Source organism: Chiloscyllium plagiosum, unplaced genomic scaffold, assembly GCF_037043375.1.
Source record: "Chiloscyllium plagiosum isolate Xiang-an unplaced genomic scaffold, Cpla_swu_hap1 HiC_scaffold_2, whole genome shotgun sequence".
Taxonomy (NCBI): domain Eukaryota; kingdom Metazoa; phylum Chordata; class Chondrichthyes; order Orectolobiformes; family Hemiscylliidae; genus Chiloscyllium; species Chiloscyllium plagiosum.
In genome coordinates, this window is record NW_028270140.1 from 120,378,365 (window position 1) to 120,402,320 (window position 23,956).

General features: G+C 40.2%; 1 protein-coding gene across 3 annotated transcripts in view; it reads left to right on the top strand.

The window, feature by feature from the left end:
- Positions 1-1,369: 1,369 nt before the first annotated feature.
- The window catches only part of LOC122558602 (ankyrin repeat and death domain-containing protein 1A-like), a 47,782-nt gene continuing 25,195 nt past the window's right edge, over positions 1,370-23,956 (top strand). For 2 of the 3 annotated variants that reach the window (XM_088000340.1, XM_088000341.1), the window contains exons 1-13: positions 1,370-1,490; positions 1,586-1,717; positions 5,181-5,284; positions 9,165-9,263; positions 10,579-10,677; positions 11,608-11,709; positions 12,320-12,418; positions 14,830-14,928; positions 16,175-16,273; positions 17,533-17,631; positions 17,739-17,837; positions 19,437-19,535; positions 22,430-22,525. In XM_088000340.1, the coding sequence (XP_087856466.1) occupies positions 1,630-1,717; positions 5,181-5,284; positions 9,165-9,263; positions 10,579-10,677; positions 11,608-11,709; positions 12,320-12,418; positions 14,830-14,928; positions 16,175-16,273; positions 17,533-17,631; positions 17,739-17,837; positions 19,437-19,535; positions 22,430-22,525 (1,182 nt within the window). In that variant the 5' untranslated portion in view covers positions 1,370-1,490; positions 1,586-1,629. The remainder of the gene's footprint in view (positions 1,491-1,585; positions 1,718-5,180; positions 5,285-9,164; positions 9,264-10,578; positions 10,678-11,607; positions 11,710-12,319; positions 12,419-14,829; positions 14,929-16,174; positions 16,274-17,532; positions 17,632-17,738; positions 17,838-19,436; positions 19,536-22,429; positions 22,526-23,956) is intronic. The other variant, XM_088000342.1, reaches the window with a different exon arrangement.

Consider the following 23,956-nt stretch of genomic DNA (forward strand, 5'->3'; position numbering starts at 1 on the left):
TACATATGCTTACACATTGCTTAAATATCTCAGGAATAGCAAAATCCTGGCTGGGAATGGTCAGCACCTCTCCAATTGCAGGCATCATTCACGGGTGCCCTCCAAGCAGCATTCAGTGAATATTAAATTGGCAGGAATTGCAGTGGATTTTGGTAGGAATGTGGACTGCCAAGCCAAAATGTTTTCAAGTTTGGGAAACTGCATCAACCTCTCCCTTTTATTCTGAAAGCTGAACACAATGTAAACTCAAACAAAAATAGCAATTGCTGGAGAAACTCAGGTCTGGCAGCATCTGTGGAGTGATAAACAGAGTCTTGTGACTGTTCAGAACCCTTCTTCCTCATTGTCGTCATTAAGTTTTCAAACTTTCTGTTTTGTCAGCCCACGCAAGTGTGAACCAAAAACATCAGAAACCAAATCCAGGTTCCACTTTTTTTCATATACATTCCTGATATTCATAGATCCAGGTGCCCTTACTGATCAGCCCTTTTGGCATTAACACATGGAACAGTCCTTTCCAAATTTTCGCAACATTAAAACTAGTCAAGCCAGCAAGAAATATAGATATTTTCTAATCAACTTGTGTGGAGATGTTACCTCTGGAGCAGGTGGCAGTTGAACTCAGACACAGTGCCTCTCTCGCGAGGAGTATAAACTGGGTTGAGCTGTTTACGGATAGCAGGGTATTTTATCTCCGCTCTTGTGCATGAAACTTAAATGGACTGTAGGGATTGTACCCGAATAGCTGCGACCTTGTTTTATAACTCCCTGTTTAAAATGTTGAAAAAGGTTGGCATTGCAGTTTTGACCATTGCAGTCACCACCATCTGAATAAAAGAGAAAGCTGCCATAGTACCAGACCATCGGGCTGCTCAGTCAGTACACAGAGATGACTGGTGGTGATTTAACCAAAGGATCGCCATGCTTTTTCAGCAAGAGGAGAGGTGAAGAAGGTGTATCTTTGATGGTAACTTCAGCCAGTGCAGGGATTGAACATCCAGCCAACTGACCCCGGTCTCTATTAACGTCAGATTGTTCAGATATGCTACTACATACCTCTACGGAGGCAGGTGGGACTTGAAACCGGACCTCCTAGCTCAAAGGCAGGGATACTACCACCACACCATAAATTGTTGGTCAAAACGTGTTTCTTTCTCTCGTGCGAGACCCTGGGAGGAGAAAATCAGACTAAACATACCCGCACAGGCTTTGATTTTTTTTTAGCTTGCAGTCTTTTTTTTAAAGTTTCACCACCTAATGTCTGATACCTTCGAGAAAGGCAGCAGCGAATCTGTTAGCACAGAGCCAGGACCAACCCTATCATGTCAAAGCTCATACTGACGTTTTAACAGCAGGCACACCCTCTGGGCTTTCTAACGCTGAAAGTATCCACCTGATAAAACAGGTTTCAGCCTTGAGATTAGTTGTATGCAGGCTGTCGTCCGATCAGAGCGACGAGAAAAATAAACTTCATCAGGTATTGGTCTTTGGTAAGTGTACACCCCTTAAAATAGTTGAAAAAGCTGAGTCTCTTTTACGTATTAGTTCGCAGGTCGTTTTAATTTAAATATATGTAAATCTGTAGTGTTTCAGATTGGCATATCGAATAACAGCAATTCCTTGTGAACTATGCAACCTTCGTTGAGAAACATGAAAGAACTGGTCGAAAGCTTCGTCAAGGGTCCCTCACGGGATGGATCATCTCAAATGGAGATCCGTGAGTACACATGAATTTGGGTGTTTTAGATTTGGGACTGTGATAGTACCGGGATGTATTGTAGAGTTAAGAGGCTTTAAAACCAGTCACTCAACATTTTACCAAGAGTTGTGCATATACATAAAGGTATATTACATACAGTATGTAATGTTGATATTCACAATATCTGGACAACCCGGGGATAATTTTCGTATAGACATTTGGCGAAAGTGAGCACTGCAGATGCTGGAGATCAGAGTCAAGATTAGAGTGGTGCAGGTCAGGCAGCATCTGATGAGCAGGAAAATCGACATTTCGGGCAAAAGCCCTTCATCAGGAATGGCCGTTTGTTTTCAGTGCTAATGTGGGGATAGACCTTGGCCTGAGAAACCAGAATTGCTGTGTTTTTAAGTATAGGCTCTTTTTCTATCCATTGGGTGGACAGCAATGAACCTTGAGTCAATCCCTGATCAAGCTTCAGACAATGCAACATTCCCTCAGTACTGAGTGCAATCCTTGCTTCTCAAACTCAGACCCACACAGAGTTCTCAGTGGTTCCATGGTATGGAGCTGCCCAGGGCTGGATGATATTGTTGACTGTCCAGTTTGCCGTAACCAAGAGTTAAGAGGAGATCAGAAATATGTTCTGTTCCTGCTCTTTTGAGTTTTTTGTTGGATACTTGAATGACGCAACACAGTCATTGTTAGTGCAAAGGAAAATTATAGTTTGTTAACTAAGCACTCCAATTGATAAGTGTTTGTCCTTATTAATTTCTATGTCAAACCTCTGCTCCTTTTTCTTAGTGGTTTTCTTGACATTGTTAGTCCTTGAATGGTTCACATTTTCCATTTCATCCCCGTTTTTGTTGAGTTGGGAGGCAGTAAAAGTTTTGAATTTTTAACCAAAATAGATATAAAATACATATGAGCATTGTAGTTTAACTACAATATGTGATAGGCAAAAGTGAGGACTGCAGATGCTGGAAACCAGAGTTTAGATCAGAGTGGTACTGGAAAAGCACAGCAGGTCAGGCAGCATCCGAGGAGCAAGGAAATCGACGTTTCGGGCAAAAGCCCTTCATCGGGATTCCTGATGAAGGGCTTTTACCCAAAACGTTGATTTTCCTGCTCCTCAGATGCTATGCTTTTCCAGCACCACTCTGATCTCGACAGTATGTGATAATTTATCTGTAAACATTATGGATGAATTGGATGTAATCAGGGAAGTTGTTAATATAGTAACATTTGGGAGCACCTACCTCATACAGACAGTACAGTTAGGAAGGGAATTCCAGGGTTTTGACCCAGTGGTTGTAAAGGAATGTTGAATATCGTAGAGGATGGTGTGTGACTTGGAGTGAAACTTGCAAGGTTCCATGAGTTGGTTGCCCTTGTGTTTGAAGAGGTTGCATGTTTGGAAAAGCAACTGTCGAAGGAGCCTTAATATGTTTATGCAGTGTATCATGAACACTACTGTCACTGTATGTGGATGGTTGATGAGTGCCAACCAAGTGGACTTCCTTGTCCTGGATGATGTCAAGCTTCTTGATTGTTATTGGAGCTGCACCCATCTCAGCACATGTGATGTTATTCCATCACACTCTGAACTTGTGTCTTAATGGTGAACAGTATTTTTGAGGTCAAGAGGTAAATTATTCACTCCAAGTTGTCCAGTCTCTGGTTGATAATATACATGTGGTTATATTGCTGGTCAGCAGATGTCAATGATAAGAGCTTCGCTTAATTGGTAATGTCATTGAATGTTGAAAGGAGTGAGTCAGACTCTCGCTGGTTGGGGATGGTCATTGTACATCACTTGTGTCGTGTGAATGTTATTTGTAATTTAACACAGTGTACAGTCTTTCTTCAACAAGATCCCTGGAAGTTTTTCTAATCTTGATAACAAGAATGGACATTGATCCATACATAATTCCCCATAGTCACAAGTACATATTTTGGTAGATACTGTTTTTACAGATTACTGTTTGGGCTGTTAGATAGATTCTATCATAGAAAAACTTCTAGATTGATCCGGTATCAAACATAGTATCGAAGCTCTTCAGAAAAGTAAAAATGAGCATGACACAAATGGACAGGGAGAAAACTCTGTCTTGTTTTCAATAGCAAAAAATGTCAAGCCAACATGAGCCAGATCAACCATACTGAGATTGTAGAGTTTGCACATTCCCCCGTGTCTGCATGGGTTTCGTCTGGGTGCTCTGATTTCCTGCTACAGTCCAAAGAACCCTTTTCTAAAGAGTGAGAGGAAAGATTTAAAAGGCACCTAAGGGACATTTTCACGCAGAGGGTGGTGAGTGTATGGAATGAGCTGCCAGAGGAAGTGGTGGAGGCTGGTACAATTACAGCATTTAAAAGGGATCTGGATGGGTATATGAATAGGGAGGATTTAGAGGGATATGGACCAAATGCTGGCAAATGGGACTAGATTAATTTAGGATATCTGGTTAGCATGAACGAGTTGGACCAAAGAGTCTATTTCCATGCTGTACATTTCTATCGCATAGGTTTATATGGTCAAAAACAGGCCATTCACCCCAACCAATTCAACCACTCAAGGGTCCTCCCATCTTTTTAAATCTGTAACTGTCAGCATAATCATTTCCTTCCTTTTGTCTGTTACACTTGTCTAGGCTCCCCTTAAAGGCGTCTGTTATTGACTTCAACCACTCACTACTGACCTGTCCCTTTAAGGAAAATGTTCTTATACCTCCCAAGCGGAAGGAATTCAAATTCACAAAACTTGAAGCAAATCACAGTTTAACTGCTATTGAAACTTCACTTCTCTCTTTCTGGAAAATATGGGTGAGGGAAAGAAAAAGCAAACCTTCAAATGTTTGTTCAAATGCGATTAATCAGGATTTTATATGAAGTCTGCATCTGAAATGCAGTTTCTATGAGGTACTTGTCTTGAACAAGTGGTTATGTTCAGTTGTCAGTATAATTCGGTTGGTAGTAGTAGTTTCATCTAAATCAAAAGGCTGAGAGTTGCAGTCTCCTCCAATACTCAAAACCATTGCCAGATGTAATGCACTCTGAAGACAGCGTTGCATTATCAGAGGCATTTTGCATCATATGAGGACTGAAAGCAAGACTTTGTATCCACTGAAATTAATGATTTCATTTGAAGAACTGGATAATGTAATCATTTTTTCTTCAACCAATGCTGAAAAAGAAACTGGTTCTTCATCTCTTTCGCAGTTTGTTGTACCTGTTATGCACAGATTAACTGCCTCACTTACCTTTACTGAAGGCTACAAGGGCTACATATGACTTAGGGAAAATGTAAGAATTGAAAACCATTATGTTAATACAAGTTCTTGCCTTCTGATGCTGCTGTAAATCAAAGGAAGCAAAAAATCTGTCAATGTCATTTTGTCATGTTTTCTTTATTCTAAAACTTTGATGGGTTTATATATATTCACAGAAGTAACTGGAATTACTTATGTTTCCTTTTCCAATACAGTGTTGCCAGCAGAGAAAGAATTCCTTAACGCTGCTAAAAGCAATGATATCAATACTTTGTCAAGATGCTTAAACAAGAAGGTCGAGATTAATATTAAGACTGAAGTAAGTAATACTGCTCATCCTCTACAGATGATCAAAGTTTATGCGAAGATTTGTAGCTCGGGTGCTCGTTGTTGTGGTTCTGTTCGCCGAGCTAGAAGTTTTTGTTGCAATCGTTTCGTCCCCTGGCTAGGTGACATCATCAGTGCTTGGGAGCCTCCTGCTGTAGTAGTTAGTATATTGGGTCCAGGTCGATGTGTTTGTTGATGGAGTTTGTGGATGAATGCCATGCCTCTAGGAATTCCCTGGCTGTTCTCTGAGTGGCTTGCCCTATGATAGTAGTGTTGCCCCAGTCGAATTCATGTTGCTTGTTGTCTGCGTGTGTGGCACATCGACCTGGACCCAATATACCAACCACTACAGCGGACAGCTGAAACTGACAACCGGAAGCGGCAGGGACAGACCACTATAAACACCGGAGGAAACATCAAAGAAGCGCTTTGCAGGAGGCTCCCAAGCACTGATGATGTCGCCTAGCCAGGGGACGAAACGTTTGCAACAAAAACTTCCAGCTTGGCGAACAGAATCTACAGATGGTACATTATCCATTGCAGTAAATTTGCTATTCTTTGATTCTAACATGACTTTAAGATTCTTGACTAGATGTTCATGCCTATGACCATACAGGAACGGAGGCAGAAAGTTAAAATAAAAGACAGGACTCAATTCTCGGATACGAAAGTCGGAGGAGTTGTAGACAGTGAGGAAGGATGTGGCAGGTTACAGCGGGATATAGATAAGCTGCAGAACTGGGCAGAAAGGTGGCAAATGGAGTTCAATGTAGCTAAGTGTGAGGTGATTCACTTTGGTAAGGGTAATAAAAAGATGGGGTACTGGGCTAACGGTCGGATACTTGGTAGTGTGGAGGAGCAGAGGGATCTTGGTGTCCATGTACACAAATCTTTGAAAGTTGCCACCCAGGTAAATAGTGCGGTGAAGAAGGCATATGGCGTACTGGCTTTTACTGGTAGAGGAATTGAGTTCCGGAGTACTGAGGTCATGTTGCAGTTGTATAAGACTCTGGTGCGGCCACATCTGGAGTATTGTGTGCAGTTTTGGTCGCCATACTATAGGAAGGATGTGGAGGCACTGGAACGGGTGCAGAGGAGGTTTACCAGGATGTTGCCTGGTATGGTAGAAAGATCGTATGAGGAAAGGCTGAGGCACTTGGGGTTGTTTTCATTGGAGAAAAGAAGGTTTAGGGGTGACTTGATAGAGGTGTATAAGATGATTAGGGGTTTAGATAGGGTCGACAGTGAGAATCTTTTTCCACGTATGGAGTCAGCTATTACAAGGGGGCATAGCTTTAAATTAAGGGGGGGTAGGTATAGGACAGATGTTAGGGGTAGGTTCTTTACTCAGCGAGTCGTGAGTTCATGGAATGCCCTGCCAGTAGCAGTGGTGGACTCTCCTTCATTATGGGCATTTAAGCGGGCATTGGATAGGCATATGGAGGATAGTGGGCTAGTGTAGGTTAGGTGGGCTTGGATCGGCGCAACATCGAGGGCCGAAGGGCCTGTACTGCGCTGTATTCTTCTATGTTCTATGTTCCTGTCCAGCTCCAGAATAGGAGGGTAGTTATTTTCATGGAACTAGACCAGCTTCTCTTGGACTCATGTTTCACACTCCCTCAGAGGAGTCAGGAACCACAGTCTGAATTCAGGTAATGGTTGAGAGGTAAGGTTGAATGCTTCTATAAATGCACACTCCAAACCAACTTATGGACTCCCACGCCATCCATACCAATTCATGGGCTTCCATACCCATTCAAAATAGATTACAGGGAAGAAAAAAATAATTGTAACATTCACAAAGCTGTCAATCCTCTTTGCAGTTGTGGCGTCAAACTCACTGACATGATCTCTTGTGAAATCTGGGCACAGAGCATTAAAGATGCCTGTACAGCATGGTGTAGTTTTGAAATTAGTTGGCACAAAGACTGGCACTCAATTAGTGATGTAGGAACAGCTAGTCTGGCATCAGCTGCAAGACTAGCAGCAACCATGGTGTGGCTTGTTGCTGTTCTACCAAGGACAGCCAAGCAGCTCATTAGAAGGCCAGGACCTGGAGTGCACATGAAAGTGGCAAACACAGAAAAGGAGCAACTTTAGCCCCAGTGCTAATTGGGCTATCAAACTTCAGTCTTTTACAAATGTAAATCAACTTTCCAATGTGTCAGCAAAGAACCTGTCAGCTGGGACCTCATGTGCACCACGCTGTTTGGATTCATTGAAGTAAAAGTTAAAAATTGCAATTTCCACGGGACAGTCTTCTTGGCGCTTAGTAAGCAAATGAGTTGGCAGAACACATGCTTCCTGTTCCAGACCTCCCATTCACAGACCCTTTGAAAAATTCAGACTGCCTTGTAGGTGTCAGGATTCTGAAATTACATCTGGGGCCATGATTTTGAAATCATGCACATGCTGAGACCTGACTCCACATGCATTGGAAGTATTTCTCATTCTGTGTGTGCTTTCTTTGGATGAATGAGGACTATAATGGCTAGTCTGTGTCTCTTAAGTTGTATTTTGATTTGAAATAAACGTAACATAAAATGGTGGAATGTTGGCAGTTGTATATATAAGTTCTAATTGCATCGATGTGTTTCACCTAATGATGGGTTGTTATTATTATTATTATATGCTTTCAAAGTGGTATTGGCAGAGTCAGAACTAATCCTCCAAAGAGTAACCCACCCAGACCCATTCCCATACTACTCTACATTTGCCCCTGACTAATGCACCTAACCTACACGTCCCTGAAAACTATGGGCAATTTCGCATGGCCAACTCACCTAACCTGCACACCTTTGGACCGTGGGGGGAAACCCACACAGACACAGGGAGAATGTGCAAACTCCACACAGACAGTCACCTGAGGTTGGAATTGGACCCAGGTCCCTGGCACTGTGAGGCAGCAGTGTTAACCACTAAGCCACCGTGCTGATCACTGATGGAATTTGTTTGGCATTGCACAAGTCATAGAGTTATACAGCATGAAAACAGACCCTTCAGTCCAACTTCACAGAGTCCTGAGCCCAGCAACATTGTGGAGGTGGCAACCTATCCTACTCTCCATCCCCTAATCACAAAACCTGCAAGGCCCAAATGGCTAGCTTTGCTGCCAAAATTATTCCTGAGTTGGGGTACCACCTCTATGTTGATGGTCCTAACAGAACTCCTAAAAGTCCTGTTACCATCTTTGAGCAGAGTTATTTTGCAGCATCCTTGTGACCACTTGTGACCTCAGCTGTGGCTGCCTCTCCTGGTGGAGAGGCTGACAGTTCACGAATGCCAGACCCACCTGGACCACCATCATCATTGTTTCCACCTGCTTTCCTTAACTGGATGGCAAGTAATGAGCGCCCAATTAGGAGCCAAACTCCTGTAAAGTTATGCTTATGAGTGTGATGCTGGGAAACATATTACTCTGGATTTACATATCGTCCTTGCATTAGATCCGAACACCCACCAGAGAAGTTTCATCCAATATGGGCAGGCAGGGGAACATTCACCTACTTACATTACTCAACTGTATTTTTTAGTTGTTAGTAAAGCTCCACTTATATTGAACAACTTAAGGCATATAAGTATATTTCCTTACTTTTACTTGTTTGTGTTTACCTCTTCGTGTGTTTCCCTCTCTCTTTAAGTCTTTTACTGTGAGTTTCTCCAGCTTTTTCTGCCTCAGTACATCATTTTCTGGCCATCCCTTTATCTCCCTTACCTTGTTGTAGCTGAAATTTTTAATAAGTCATTAATGTTTAAGAAAATCTGTATTGAGATCAGAACAGTATAATAGCAAATTGGTGCACTGTCTATACAGTACATATTTTTTGTGAGATGAATTAATTGTGATTAATTCTACCTCTGTTTCTGAGCAGTTAGGTCGCACCGCCTTACATTTTGCTGTTGCGAACATGAATGAAAATGCTGTTGCCTTTCTGCTTGGACACAATGCAGTGGTGGACATTAAAGATAAGGTTTGTGAAAATCCTACTGCTAAATGGCAGTTACTCAACATTTGTATGTCTTCCCAGTGCAGAGGGTGGTATGTTACAAATCACTCAAGGTGTCCATGTTGCTGTGGCAATATTTACTCTGTCATGCATGTTGTAGCATGTTGTATGGAAAGCAATAGTAAAGGCTACATGTCCTTTCCAACACATGACTGACCAGGAATCTCTCCCACTTTTATCTCCTATTATTGGCATGTATTGGAATAATTTGGAGGTTGATACTCAACCTGTGTGGCTGGCCTATGAACACACTTGCCTTGGTCATCAAATCCTGGAGTGGCACTCAATAAAGGGACTTCAGGCCCAGAGTAATAAAATGCTACTGACTGTACCACAAGACCTTTTGTAGTACAGTGCATCTTGGTAAATTTGATTTTCCGATGTGGTGGAGTAGTAGTGAAAAGAAATTCAAGGGTGATTTTGATTTTGAATCAGCCAAACTGCCCATGTTACAAACCTTCTGAGTTATATTGTCATTGACTTTAAATGAAATGAAATTTGGAAGAAATACATAGTGGACAAATAAATATGATATCTCCCTTTTTGCACTGTCAGCCAAAGTCATTATGCTGACTCTGAGTTTCTGTTGTTATTGGAATTCAGCCAGTGTGTTTAGTTGCTTAGTTTACTAAGTGTTAATCTGGAATGAAGTTACTGTTACTTCACCTTGTTTCCTCGTATACTCCATACATCAAGAGAACGAGCCTCATTTGGTCTGAGGTGACCCCATTATATTTTTTTTAACCAGAATTGAAAAATTCCTCAATTTAAATTGTTCAGAAAATTTTGTGCTAATTCAATATATCAATTCTTACCTAAGCTATGTTAAAATTCATAGTGTAGGTGCAGACATAGTGAATTTTGTTTTTTGCTTCTGGGTAACAGAACAATCTCTGATGATCTATTAAGAATAAATAGTCCTATTCTTTTTCACTTCCAATTTTAAGATAATTCATAAAAGCAGAAGGTTGAGGAGAAATTCACATTTACAGAAAGTTCTGATATTTGGGAATGTGCTGCTTGAAATTTCAAAGTGGCAAGATTAATTATAGTTTTTTGTAAGGGAATTACATCAATTTTGAAAAAGAAATAATTCAGGGGCTGTGGGGAAGAGCAGGAGCTGGGAAAGCTTTTTCATAGAGGCAGCATAGACCTAATGAGCTGAATGCTGCATGATTCTACGGCAGTGGTTTCATGTTCTCTGCAGCTAGTGGGGTCTGAAATGTGAAGGAGACTCATAGAATGATGCTGACAAAATGGTTTTCATTTTTCTTTGAAGCATGGAATGAATGCCTTTCTTCTCGCAGCCTGGTTTGGACACCTGAGTATTTTGAAAATGTTGGTAGAGAAAGGTGCTGATCAAAAATCCACAAATGAGGTATGTGTCGTGTTACTCCACCACATGTTTAATGTGACAAGAGTGCTGTTGGTATTCAGATATGTAAAATATCTGTAGTTTGATACTTGGGGTGGAACATATATAATAATTTTTATTTCCCTTTTTCACTCTTGAACTACCTACTGCGGCTCTTGATTGGGTTAAGATAGATTGTTTTAATGAATGTTGCCCCATGTGCGTTATCTATTCAATATGTTATTTAAGAATTGTATATTTCAGGAAGGAGCATTAGGCCAGTGGCAAAGCTGTAAGTCTTTATGTATACAGTGATAAAGATGTAACTTTCTATTACTCTATCATTATATTCTTGTTCACTGCACCAATTTTTCAGATTTTCAAATGCTGAGTTAGGCAATATTTATTAGACTGTTTAGCGAGAGTGTTTACTGCAGATACCAGTTATTCAAACTCACCAATATTTAGTTTTTTAAAAATGGAACTTGTGTTACTAAGACAAAGGGTTTCTCTCCAGAAAGTCAGGTTCGTCTTCTACAAAGATGACAAAAGCATTGAGACCAGATATTGATCTAAAAACAATGCACATTGATGTCACTGCATCATGTCAATTTCATAGTCCTGTGAAATTCAATTTCAAATTTCTTGGATTTTTAATTTTTGATTACTAGCCTGAAGGAAAAGGATTAAAAACATTCCAATTATTCGTTGAGATCAGTTTACACCACTAATCAGAGGTTATTATTTCATCTCACGTTTGTCTATTTGTGAAACATTCAGGGCTGATTTTATAGTCGTTCACCTGTTATAGCCATTAGAAAGCTAGACATTTTTTGACAGCAGTTCTCTAAATTGACATTAATAGTCAATGTAAAATGTATTGCTATTAGTCTTTTACAGTATAACATTTGACCATTGCTGAAAATATCTAAATGAGTTTGTTCTTGCCTTTAGGAAGGAATGAACGCACTCCATTGTGCTGCTCAAAACAACCATGCTTCAATTGTACAATATTTAATTAAAGATGCGCAGCTGGATTTGAACAAGCCCACAGAGGTATGAGAAAAAAAGTAAACAAATAGTTCCATTTGACTCAATTTTTTCAAGACATGCTTAAACTAAAAGGGAGAAATCTTGTGGTTTTAATCTAATTCAGTACCTTGGGAAATTTGGCTTTTTGCATGTCTCCATCATTGGCCAACACTTCTGTCTACCCCTGAGATATCTTTTGACCCTGGTTAAATTTTAAATTCTGGGTCAAGCCTAGCAGACAGGTTCCTCTGCTGGAGAGTAATGCCAGTGTGGCAGTGGATGGTGGTGTACCTGGGCTTTTAGGAATGTGTGATGCGTGTTGCCATATCTTTATTCTTAACCTGAAAAATATCCACTCTTGAGGCTCTTTTCTATCAACCCCTTAATATTGGATATCAAGGTGGGATCAAGGATTTCCCTCACTTAGATGCAGTTAGCTTACATCTACTTACATTTTGTCAGGTATAGCTTGTCTTGATGAGTTCATCCATTGAAAGTGGTGGGGAGTTAGGGAGAATTGATTCCCATTTCTGTCAATTATAGATTCATCAAATGAAATTCCCAGGAAGAGCCTGGGATGAAATATACTACAAAGGCAGTTTTAAGGTGAACTACTGCATTTCTTCTTTTATAGAAAGGTAAAAAACCCTATCACTTAGCAGCTGAACATGGATGTCTTGAAATGGTGAACATGTTGGCTGAGTTTGAATATACTACACAGGAGAAGGACAAGGTAATAGCATCTGAATGTTTGTTATTTACTCATGGCCACATTTCTCGTGGTTCATCTTTCAACCTCTCTTAATGTTGCAAGCAAATTTCACCCTTTCTCATGATGATGGATTATCATTGACAACAATAAATGATGAAGGTCTCCCCACCCCACACTACTGATAACTCTGGACATTCTTCTTGCAGATATTTAGTCATCTCAGTATCAGTATATTTCTGACTCTCCAAAGCCTGTACACCACTTACAATCACTTACAGGTTATGAATATGTTGGAAACGGTCCACTTGCCTGGAAAAATGCAACTCAAATCGCACTCAAGAAGTTCAACACCATCTAGGACAATGCAGTCCACTTCATTAACACACTGTCTGTCATTTTAAACACTCATTTCCTCCACTTCTAATGCACAGTGGAAGAGGTATTTACTGTCTACATATGGACTACACCTCAGCAACTCACTAAAGCTTCTTTGGCAGCATCTTCCAAAACCATACCTCTGCCACCCAGAAGAATAAGGGCAGGATGCATTGGAATACCACTTCTTGCAAGTTCCAATCCAAATCACATACCATTCCAACTTGGAACTATATCGCAGTTCCTTTGCTGTTGCTGGGTTAGGATTTTGGAACTTCTCCCCTCACTGTATAGTTGGTGTAACTGCACCAATTCACGAAGGTGAGGAAGGGCTCCGGCCTGAAACGTTGATTTTTCTGCTCCTTGGATGCTGCCTGACCTGCTGTGCTTTTTCAGCAACACACTCTCAACTCTGATCTCCAGCATCTGCAGACCTCACTGTCTCCTTTTAAAGGGGGAAGTCTTGGTATAACTGCCCAGAGTAATGATATAGTTCTAATCCTTTATTTAAGAAGGGATGTAGTTGCATTGGAAGCAGTTCAGAGGAAATTCACTGGATTGTGGGATGAAGGTGTTTCTTTTTGAAGAAATGCTGAGCAAGTTTGACCTTATTGTGGTTTAGTAGTTGTTTATTGTGCAAACTCTCAAATGGATCGAAGATCACTATGAAAAGTGCCCAGTCTCTCTCAGATTGCACTGGAAGGGTAACATATCATAAAAGTTGGTGAAGCTAACTGTTTCACAGCGACGCACTAACAACACAAGTGCTATTCACCAATGACAAGAGGGTGCTGTCAAGCCAAAAAGACATTCTGACCAATATGCAAATTTTATATATGAATTTCGGTACCAGTCTAATGTCAGGTGCGAATGCTATATTTCCTAACAACTGGTGAGTTGCATCAAGCAGTGTATCCCTTCGGCTGTTTGCAACAGGCAGAATACTGACAGTGCTCAACTCGCCCATGCTTGCAAAATTTTGCTTCTTGGTTCTTTCTGCCAAAATGAACAACTTCACGTTTTCCAACATTACATTCCCACCTGCCAGTTGTTAACCTACTCACTCAAGCTCTATCTATTTATCTTGCATCATCTTCAGAACATACTTTCCTACCCATCTTTGCGTCATCTGAAAGTGTCAGCAATCATGCTTTCGCTTCCCTTGTCTGAGTCATTGCTGTGAATTATAGAAAGTTAGAAATTCTTGAAGGAGTTTGCTTATCGCATCCTCTTAATCAGACAAAGAGCTGTGTATGCGTACTCTCTGTTTTTTTTTGACAACCAGCCAAACTGCTGTCAATGCTAATGTTACTCCCCTACACTATGAGCTTTTCGGCTCCCCTTTACCCACAGAACATATTACTCCTTCAAAGGAGTCTAATAAATTAGTTGAACATGATTTCTCTCTCTCCAATCTTCCCAAATGTCTTAATTTTACTAAGTGCCCAGCTGTCAACTTTTTAATGATTGATTTTAACAGATGTTGTGGTAGCTGCCGTATATTTCCTGTTTACTATTCTGTTCTCACTTGAATAGGGCGTTATATTTGTTACTTGCCAGTCTGTTGAAACTTTTCTGAATCTCTGGTATTTTGGAAAATTTGCACTAACGCATCTTGCTCATTACCAACCTCTTTTAAGGCTCTAGGATGACATTCACCTCTCACTTGTCAGCACATAGTTCCATTAGTTCAGGTACTCCCACTCCCCTCATCATTTTAATTTCACCCAATTCCCCTCTCCTTTCCACCTCTTGATTGATACTTACTGGAATTTTTTTTGCATTCTCCATAGTGAAGACGGAAGCAAAATATGTGTTCTTCTCTTGTGAATGCCAGTGAAGTTTCCTTTTACTTAGAATCATGTAATCTTGAAGCATTGAAGAGGGGCATTTAGCCTGTCCTGCCTGTGGCCTGTCAGTAAGTTCCATCCAGTTAGTTCCCCTCATTAAACCCTCTTTCAGTGGCTGTAGCAGTCATTTTCTTTACTGTATCTTTCACAGATTTTTCTGTTCCTAGCAGGAAGGTAATAAAAGAGGTTTTTGCTCCCATTGTGCAGGAAGGTAACACAGCCTTGCACCTTGCTGGCAAGAATGGTCATATGTTAGTCGTTGAAGAGCTGCTGAGAGAGTGGAATCTAATAGATGAGGAGAATGAGGTAAGTTATTGCGATGACATTAATTAGAAACCCTTATGAAAATACATTTTACTCTTCTTGTATCTTTCAAAAATCAGAAAATAAGCTGAATAGCAAATAGGAATGGGTAATAAATGCTGGCCTAGCCAGCGATGCTCATATCCCAGAAAATAATGAAAAGTTGGCAGATTCATCCTAACTGTTTAGAAATAGTTTGTGTTGTCTCTGCTTGTCAGTGCCTTTAAAGTAAAGATTTACGTTCTTTTAAAAGACATAGGGGAGAAAGTGAGGACTGCAGATGCTGGAGATCAGAGCTGAAAATGTGTTGCTGGAAAAGCGCAGCAGGTCAGGCAGCATCCAGGGAACAGGAGAATCGACGTTTTGGGCAGATTCCTGAAGAAGGGCTTATGCCCGAAACGTCGATTCTCCTGTTCCCTGGATGCTGCCTGACCTGCTGCGCTTTTCCAGCAACACATTTTCAGCTTTTAAAAGACATACCTGACTATGCTGGTACTGGAACCAAAAGAGAAAATGCTGGAAAATCTCAGCAGGTCTGGCAGCATCTGTAAGGAGAGAAAAGAGCTGATGTTTCGAGTCTAACTGACAAAGGGTCAGTTAGACTCGAAACGTCAGCTCTTTTCTCTCCTTACAGATGTTGCCAGACCTGCTGAGATTTTCCAGCATTTTCTCTTTTGGTTTCAGATTCCAGCATCCGCAGTAATTTGCTTTTATGCTGGTACTGGTACTGATTAATTCGCAGTACTGGTACTGGTACTGACCATTGATTGAATTGAATTGAATTTATTTATTGTCATGTGTACCAAGGCACAGCGAACAGCTTTGTCTTGCGAGCAAAACAGGTAGATCACATAGTTAAGTAGCATAAATAAGTAAATATGATACATGTATGTTACAGAAACTGCATGTTTTGCAATGAATGGTGTAATCCATTACTAACACGTGCGATTGTATGAAATGATACTCATTCTCTGATTTTAAATTGTTGAGCTATCAGATAGATTGGAATTAAAATTCATACTAGTTCTCTGTCCTAAGCCTTACACAAGTTGTTTGGATTTTCAGTACTTTGAAAGGCTGAGGGGAAATAGTCAACTTGAAAAAGGATTGGGATATGGTTGATGAAATCTCATGACTGAAATAGATAATCTCAGGAAACTGCACTTGTACACCTAGCTTCTCTATATATCTGAATTATCTGAGCAATGGAAATGTGTTTAATATGATATTACCTCTGTATTATTGTCAGGAGGGCGAGACTGCATTTTATCTGGCTGTTGTTGGAAATCATCAGGAATGTGTGCAACTGTTGCTGGAAGCAGGAAGTGACATTAATATTTTACCAAAGGTACATCAAACCCTTTGTATCCTTTAGAAATGTACTATTTGTCCATTGAGCTTTGTAGAGGCTCCTTCTGTATATTTAACTCTAGGATCAAAAGAAATGTGAGACATAGGGACTGAGATTTGTTTAGCTCCAGGATTCAATCGGTCACCAAGTACACTACTAGGTCAAAACCCTGTCCAGGTTTCATTAGTATTAATTTGAAGAGCTGCTGGTATTTGTCTCACTGTCACCTATTTTTAGAAAATCCTCATTGGCTGCCTGCCTCTTCAAATCCTGAAGTTGGACTGGATCAGCAATGGAATTTTTGTTTTGGGATTGGATAGGCTATAGAATATGAAAAAATGGGGTTAGTGGGGAGGAAAGAAAAAAGAGAAAGGAGGAATGGAGCGAGTGTAAGAGGTTACAGGATGGGAAGAGGTAGGTGAAGGTCTGAGAAGGGAGAAGGCCTGAGGAGAAATGAGCGGTGAGAGGGAGAGCTCTGCAAGGGAACTAGAAGGGAGGGGAGGGGAAATGTGAGGAGACAAATAGAATGATGGGAAGCAGGACGATGGAAAAGGAAGGCTGGGAGGGCAAGGAGCAAAGTGATGTGAGGGGCTGCGGGGGCAAGTGGAGAAAAAGCAGGGAGAGATGAGACAAGGAAGAAGGGGAGAAATGGTTGTAATTAATGAGGGAAAGAGAGAGGAGAGGGGCTTAGAGAAAGAGAGGATTGGAACAATTTGAGAAGCCAAAATGGAACTGTTCTGATTTTTTTTTTACATTTTGTTTTCTAAACTATGACCAGGAGATGTAGAAGCAGAAGTCAACCATGCATCGTGATGAAGGCGATGACTGTGGTTTTATTGAAATGAAGTTAGGAGCTTTAACACAATCATCTTTGAGAAATCATTCAAATAGAATTACTGGAGAATAGGGACTAAGTACACCACTGTCTTCCACATTAAATACCCCACAAGAAAATGTTTAGGTATTCACTGTTGTATCAGTGCTACTGTGCAATATTGGTTGATCTCTACAGTAAAATGCTGGTTCCTTTTTAGTAGTATTAGAAATATGAAATATAAATTTGAAATTAAAGGTATGATATCATTGAAATGTTTTTTACATTGTGGAAATTGAGATTTCTTTCCTGCAATTTTGGCAAAGAATTAGTCACATGGCAGGTTGAGAGCTAGAGGGTGTTCAGGTGCCCCATTATCTGAATTATAACGCTGGTTCATTTTTAAACATAATTTGATAAATTCTACTTAATTCCCTTTCAGACCGATTTGAGTTCCTTGCACATTGCAGCAGAGAGAGGTGATGTTTCCATGGCTTTGATTCTTATCAATGCTGGAATGAATTATAATGTTCAAAATAATGTAAGTACCACAGGCAATGAAAGGGGATATAGCTCAGTATTACAAGCCATGCCTCGTGACACCATGATTCATTCTGTCCTGTGATTTCTTTCTTTAATCTGTTATAGAAAAAAGAAACCTGTCTACATTTGGCTGTTAAAAACAGACACACGTCTGTTGCACAACTCCTCGTGGAATCCAAATGTGATGTTAACATTGTGGATGAAGTAAGTTTTCAAAGGCTGATCACACTGGATTTAGACAAATAGCAGAATGTAGCATCATTGCTTGGGAACGGGTTAGAGATTGGCTAACTTTCCTCTGGTTTGGGGTAACACAACTCCAGGAAAAGGGTTACCAAAAGAGATAGCTAATGCTGGGCCATGACTTGCTTAGAGTTATCCTGGATTTCAGGAAAATTTCTCAGAAATGCAACTGATCTAAGAATTACAATCCAACTCAAATGAAGCAAGAAAAACCTAAACTATCCGCTGCCTCATTAGCCTCTCTCACTGTTGGGCAAGAACACATTAGGACAATGAGAAGTCGTCCTTAGGCCCTTGGTGCATCCCTACCCAAATTACAGAACTTGAGAAGGATGTTCAGGCTGAGGACACCGTCAAAGTGCTTTCATTTTTCCAAGGTAGACAGGAATGTTTCAAGGATTGGGGGATTCTTGGATTTTGAACATGACAATAAGATGTACTCCCACCACCCACCATTTGTAACCTTGCTGTAACGTTTTCTTGCAGATATTGTACGCTAGGCATGAGCTAAGGGTGACACAGTGGCTCAGTGGATGAGCCACTCAGTTAACACTGCTGTCTCACAGCACCAGGGGCCCAGGTTGGATTCCAGCCTTTGGCGACTATCTGTGTGGAGTTTGCACATTCTCCCCGTGTCTGCGTGGGTTTCCTCTGGGTGCTCCAGTTTCCTCCCATAGTCCAAAGATGTGCAAGTCAGGTGAATTGGCCATGCTAAATTGCTCATAGTGTTAGGTGCATTAGTCACAGGGAAATGGGTCTGGGTGGGTTGCTCTTCTGAGGGAAGGTGTGGACTTGTTGGGCCAAGGGCCTGTTACCACACTGTAGGGAGTCTAATCTAATATGGATGAATTCAGGTAAGTTCAACTAAATCAGGTTAAGCAGTGGATCTATTTAGTGTCCAGGTCTGTTTGGAAGACATGGGGTGGGGAATGATTGTGGCCCTATTTCTTTTCAGTCGGTTTTCACCAAAAACTTCTACCAGCTATTGCAATGTTGTTTGAGTTTTTGCCAGTGAATTGAAATGCATGATACATTATCATATTCAATATGCTGACATAAAATTGAAAAAGTTTGCAAAAATTTAGTTAATGAATTAAAAGGGCAGAAGGTGGGGGACATTAAAATTTAATTCATTTGAACGATCAACAATATTATTACTTTTGTGATTTATTTGAGTTTTTACAAGAGTATAACCAGTGATCATTGTGACCTTTTAAGGGCTGAGCACCAAAATCACACGTATCAAGCACACAGTTAGAAGGTAGCTTCTAAATTATTTCTTAGACTTGACAGAAAGACCTATGTCAGGAAGTATCAAAGTGAATCACCCATTCATCCGACTTCCTTGCTGAATGTTTCTCCTTGTTTATTCATTGGTGGAGTAGATTGAGTTCTCTTGTTGAATGGATGGATTCTGAAACAGTCTGTACATTCCAGAATCGGTATGTTCTGGGGTTATCAACAGAGCAAGGAGAAAATAATAAATAGCAAACCTCGTATAATGGTAAAGTGAATAATTTAAAATGTTCTAAGGCAAATTAATCTTTGGTCATCCTCCAGAGAAACCAGAATCCATTGCATCTGGCAGCTGAGCTTGGAAGAACTGACTTGGTGGAATTGCTGTTGAAAGCAGATATTGACTTGAAACAAAAGGACAAGGTTTGTTGACTGGGCACAATGTGACATATTGGATGGTGTGCGGGTATTAAGTGGTGTTAACAAATATACAGTTCAACGAAGCCTGTGTTCAGAATTTATTTGATTAAAGTTAAAATGGACAGTCATGCAGATTTACAGGATTCTCTGGGAACACTTTATTTGGCTTATTGTCCTTAGAAACCTTTTGAATAATTTTTAAAAGTAGCAAACGATGGAAGGTTTCATGAAAAAAGTCTTTGCTTTATCTTGTGTAAATGTGCAGTTGGTCCCATGCTCGAGGGCAAAGTTGGTTCCTTAAAGCAGAGTCTTTATGGCAAAGGTTCCACCCAGTCCTCAGATAAGGTTCTCCAGTTTGTTACGGATCCAGATGGGTCACCCCAAAGCATTAAGCTCCAGGTGAGGGGGGATGAACTGGCTCCAATTCTATATCTTCCTGTCCCACAGCAGATCACGGAAAGGTTCCCTTCCCATGTAGATACCTTTTCTCCTAGACCAAGTTAACAACAGGGAGTCTTTTAAAATTACTAAACATGAGAAGAAATAATAACACTGCACACGTCCCACATGGATTGAAAGTGAGAATTGAGTGCAAGAAAAGGTAAAAGTTAAAAGACATCCGGATCAATCTCTGAGTCACTTGCAATTATTAGATAGTAGGATTTTGATCGTTGAACAGTTGATTTCTAGAATCTTGGCTTCACAGTTAAGCCAAAATTCTTTTGACTTGTCTACCTTTGAACTGTCATTACTCATTAGCTTTCAGCATTCAGAAGGGTTTATTCTTTTACTTGCTATCCTGGGGTGACTAGTGGATAGTTCTTCAAATGTGTACCACATCAGTGCTCAAACCCCAGACTAATGCACATGAGTAGCTCAGGAGGTAACAGTTCATTTTGTCATTTCTCAAATTAAAACTTCTATGACACCTTTGGATGTGACGTTCCATAATTCCTCTCCAAACAGCCACTGAATTTACGTTCACGGTCATCTTTTGGCTGTATCAGTCATCTTTTTAAAAGCACATGTTGGTGTTAACAGTTCATTATGTCCTTGGGTTTTCTGAAATTATGGTTTGTAATCATACTATGAGGAAAGAGCCCATTTGGCCCAAAGAATCCACAATAGCAAGTAAACATCCACATTGACAATAAAACTTCAACGGACCACGCTTAAGTACAATTAATACTAAGATATTTGAAAGCATTCAGAGGACGTCAGTAAAGATGGTACTGAATCTGAAATCATAGAGCAGACATAGCTGCCATTTACTAAGAGCTAAACATTTGAGGAACCTGAGAGTGCAAAGCTATACTGCGAGAATTGAAACTACTAGGTCTCTAGGTCTCTCTGGTCGATAACATTACCCAAGGCCCTCCCTAGTCCTGCCCTTGTTGTTTTACCAAAATGCAATACCTCATATTAATCTAAATTAAACTCTATCTGCCACTCCTCAATCCATTGGCCCAATTGATCAAGATCCCTTTGTAATCTTAGAGAACCTCCTTCATTGTGACTATACCAACAATTTTAGCATTATCCACAAGCTTACTAACTATGCCTCCTAAATTCTCATCCAAATTGTTTCTATAAATACCAAAATTGGACCGAGAACCGATCCCTGCAGTACACTACCTTCGCAGGCCTCCAGTCCAAAAAAAACCCTCCACCATCCAATTGTATCCAATTGGCAAGCTCTCCATAAATCCCATTTGATCTAACTTTACTAATTAGTCTACCATGTTGGACCTTGTCAAAGGCTTTACTAAAGTCTCCTGCTCTGCTCTCATCAAACTTTTTGGTTACGTCCTCAAAAATACTAAACCAAGTTTGTGAGACACAATTTCCTAATCACAATACCATGTTGACTACCCCTAATCAATTCTTGCCTCTCCAAATATGTGTAAATCTGTCTCTCAGAATCCTCTCCAATATCTTACCCTCCACTGATGTCAGATTCATAGGTCTGTATGTCCCAGGCTTCTCCTTACAGTCTTTCTTAAACATCAGCCACCCTCTAGTCCTTCAGCACCTCACCACTGGTTGTAGATTATACAAATATCTCTGCTAGGGGCCCCTTTGCTTCATCCCTAACTTCCCACAACATGCTGAGACACGCTTGATCAGGTCCAGGAGGTTTGTCTACCTTTATGTTTTTTAAGATCTCTAGCACTTCCTCTTCTGTAATGTGGGCTCTTTTCAAGATATCAATATTTATTTCCCAATTCCCCTCGCCTCAATTTCTTTCTCCACAATAAAAATGGATGCAAAATAATCAGTCAGTATCTCGCCCATCTCCAGTGATTCCACACACAGACCTCCATACACAGATCTTTAAAGGGCCCTATTCACTCCCTAGTTGCTATTTTATGCTCTCAGTGTCCTTATACAATCTCTTTGAATTATTGTTAACCTTATCTGCCCAGACTATCATGTTGTCCTCCTGAATTCCCCCATACCCTTAAACTCTTCAAGAGATTCACTTGATCCCAGTTGACTACACATAATAAATTATTCTTTCTTTCCATGCTTACAAAGTCTCAGAGAGCAAATATACATTATAGACATGTATTTATTTATAAACAAATCTTCTGTCAATCACTTACCTATTTTAATTTACTCAGGCTATTTCTTAATTTAACACCATGAAAGATGCAACATGTTACATTTAGAAGTGTTCAGTTCAATTCCTAAAGTACCAAGGAGATGTATTGAAAATTAGAATAACTTTCATTTTCATGCTTAAGTGAATGTTGTACCTGGTCATTTATTTGCTACCATTCTGAACAAAAATGTGCAAACTATATTTTTGCCAACGCTAAAAATTCTAATGTCAATAACAGGAATTCACGAAGTACAATTTCCAGAGATAAATATTTTCATTTCCAATTCTGCAGCAAGGTAAAACTCCACTGGGAGTGGCAGTAAGAGTCAACCATATCATTATTGTAGATATGATCATCAAAGCTGAAAGATACTGTGCCTGGAAGGAGGTGAGTAACCTTAGAACCATTGCTTTGAGAGTCAGGTTCACGGGACAAAGCTCAGGACAATCTTGCATTTATCCAACTGTTTCCTTAACATTTAATTATCGCGGTTTCTCTAACATCGGTGCAACTATTTTCCTCTAGTTTAATGTATGATATGATGGATATTCTGGAATTGAAGGCAGTCCAGAGAAGGTTCACTAGCTTGATATCAAGTACGGAGGGATTTTCTTTTCTGATGAAAGGTTGAGTAACTTGGGCTTGTACTCATTGGAGTTTAGTAGAATGAAAGGAGATCTGATTAAAACATATAAGATTACTTAGTGGGCTTGACAGGGTAGACACAAAGAGATTACTTCCCCTTGTGAGCACCATCAACAACCTCTTCCATCATGGTTGATGGTTGAGAGTCAACTGATGGGGTGGTATAATTGACCTTTGTCCTGTTTTTTTTGTGTGGACAGGTATACCTAGACCGTTTTCTACATTAGCAAGTAAATTACATTATTTTAGCTGTACTGGGCAACTTTGCCATGGACACAAGAAGTTCTGGAGCACAAAGCTTCAGGACTATTACCTGACTAGGAGTCCTATTGAATTTATGTCCTATCGCTTTGAAGCACCATAGGTATATGAACGCAATATGCAACTGCGTTTCACCCAGGAACTTGCATAGTTGCACTTTCTGTTAATAAAAAGCTAATAATAAACTTATGGACTAATTATTACTGAACTTTTCAAACAATAACTGTGTGGAAATATCACATTTTCTAATTGATTAATGTTCATTAATAGAGGTACTGAGTATAAAAGCAGGGATATTATGCTGAACTTCTCAGGTTTGACCACTAGAATATTGGATTGAACAAGCTGGGATTGTTATCTTTCACGGAAAGGTGGTTAAGGGAAGATCTGATGGATATTTTCAAACATAGATTAGGGAAAGCTGTTCCCACTCGTCGATGGAAATGGATTTAATGTTTAGAGCAGGAGATGCAGGGGACCTGTCCAGTATGTGGTAATGATGTGGAACATGCTGACTTCAAGGATAGTGATCAATTATTTCAAAACGAAATTGGTTGTGCACTTAACGGAGCTGAGCATATAGGGCAAAAGTGATAAACAGAGGAGTGGGACTGGCTGGCTTACTCCATGTACTTCATGTGGTGAATGGTCTCCATTTGTGCTGTAATTACTATTTTATATTAACATGGTCCATTTTCTTTATTTCCCTTTCTTCATCCATTGGCTGTTTACAGAGTATGTTTCCATCAGCAGAAAGTCAACATTTGCTACATTCAATGTTTTATCCTTGGAGGCATCATAGTTCCTTGACCTCCACACACAAGGGCAATGACTGCTACCCTGTCCTGTAGTCACCCATTCTGCTACACCACAACAGTGCAACCCATTGGCAAAGTGACATACAGCCAGCCC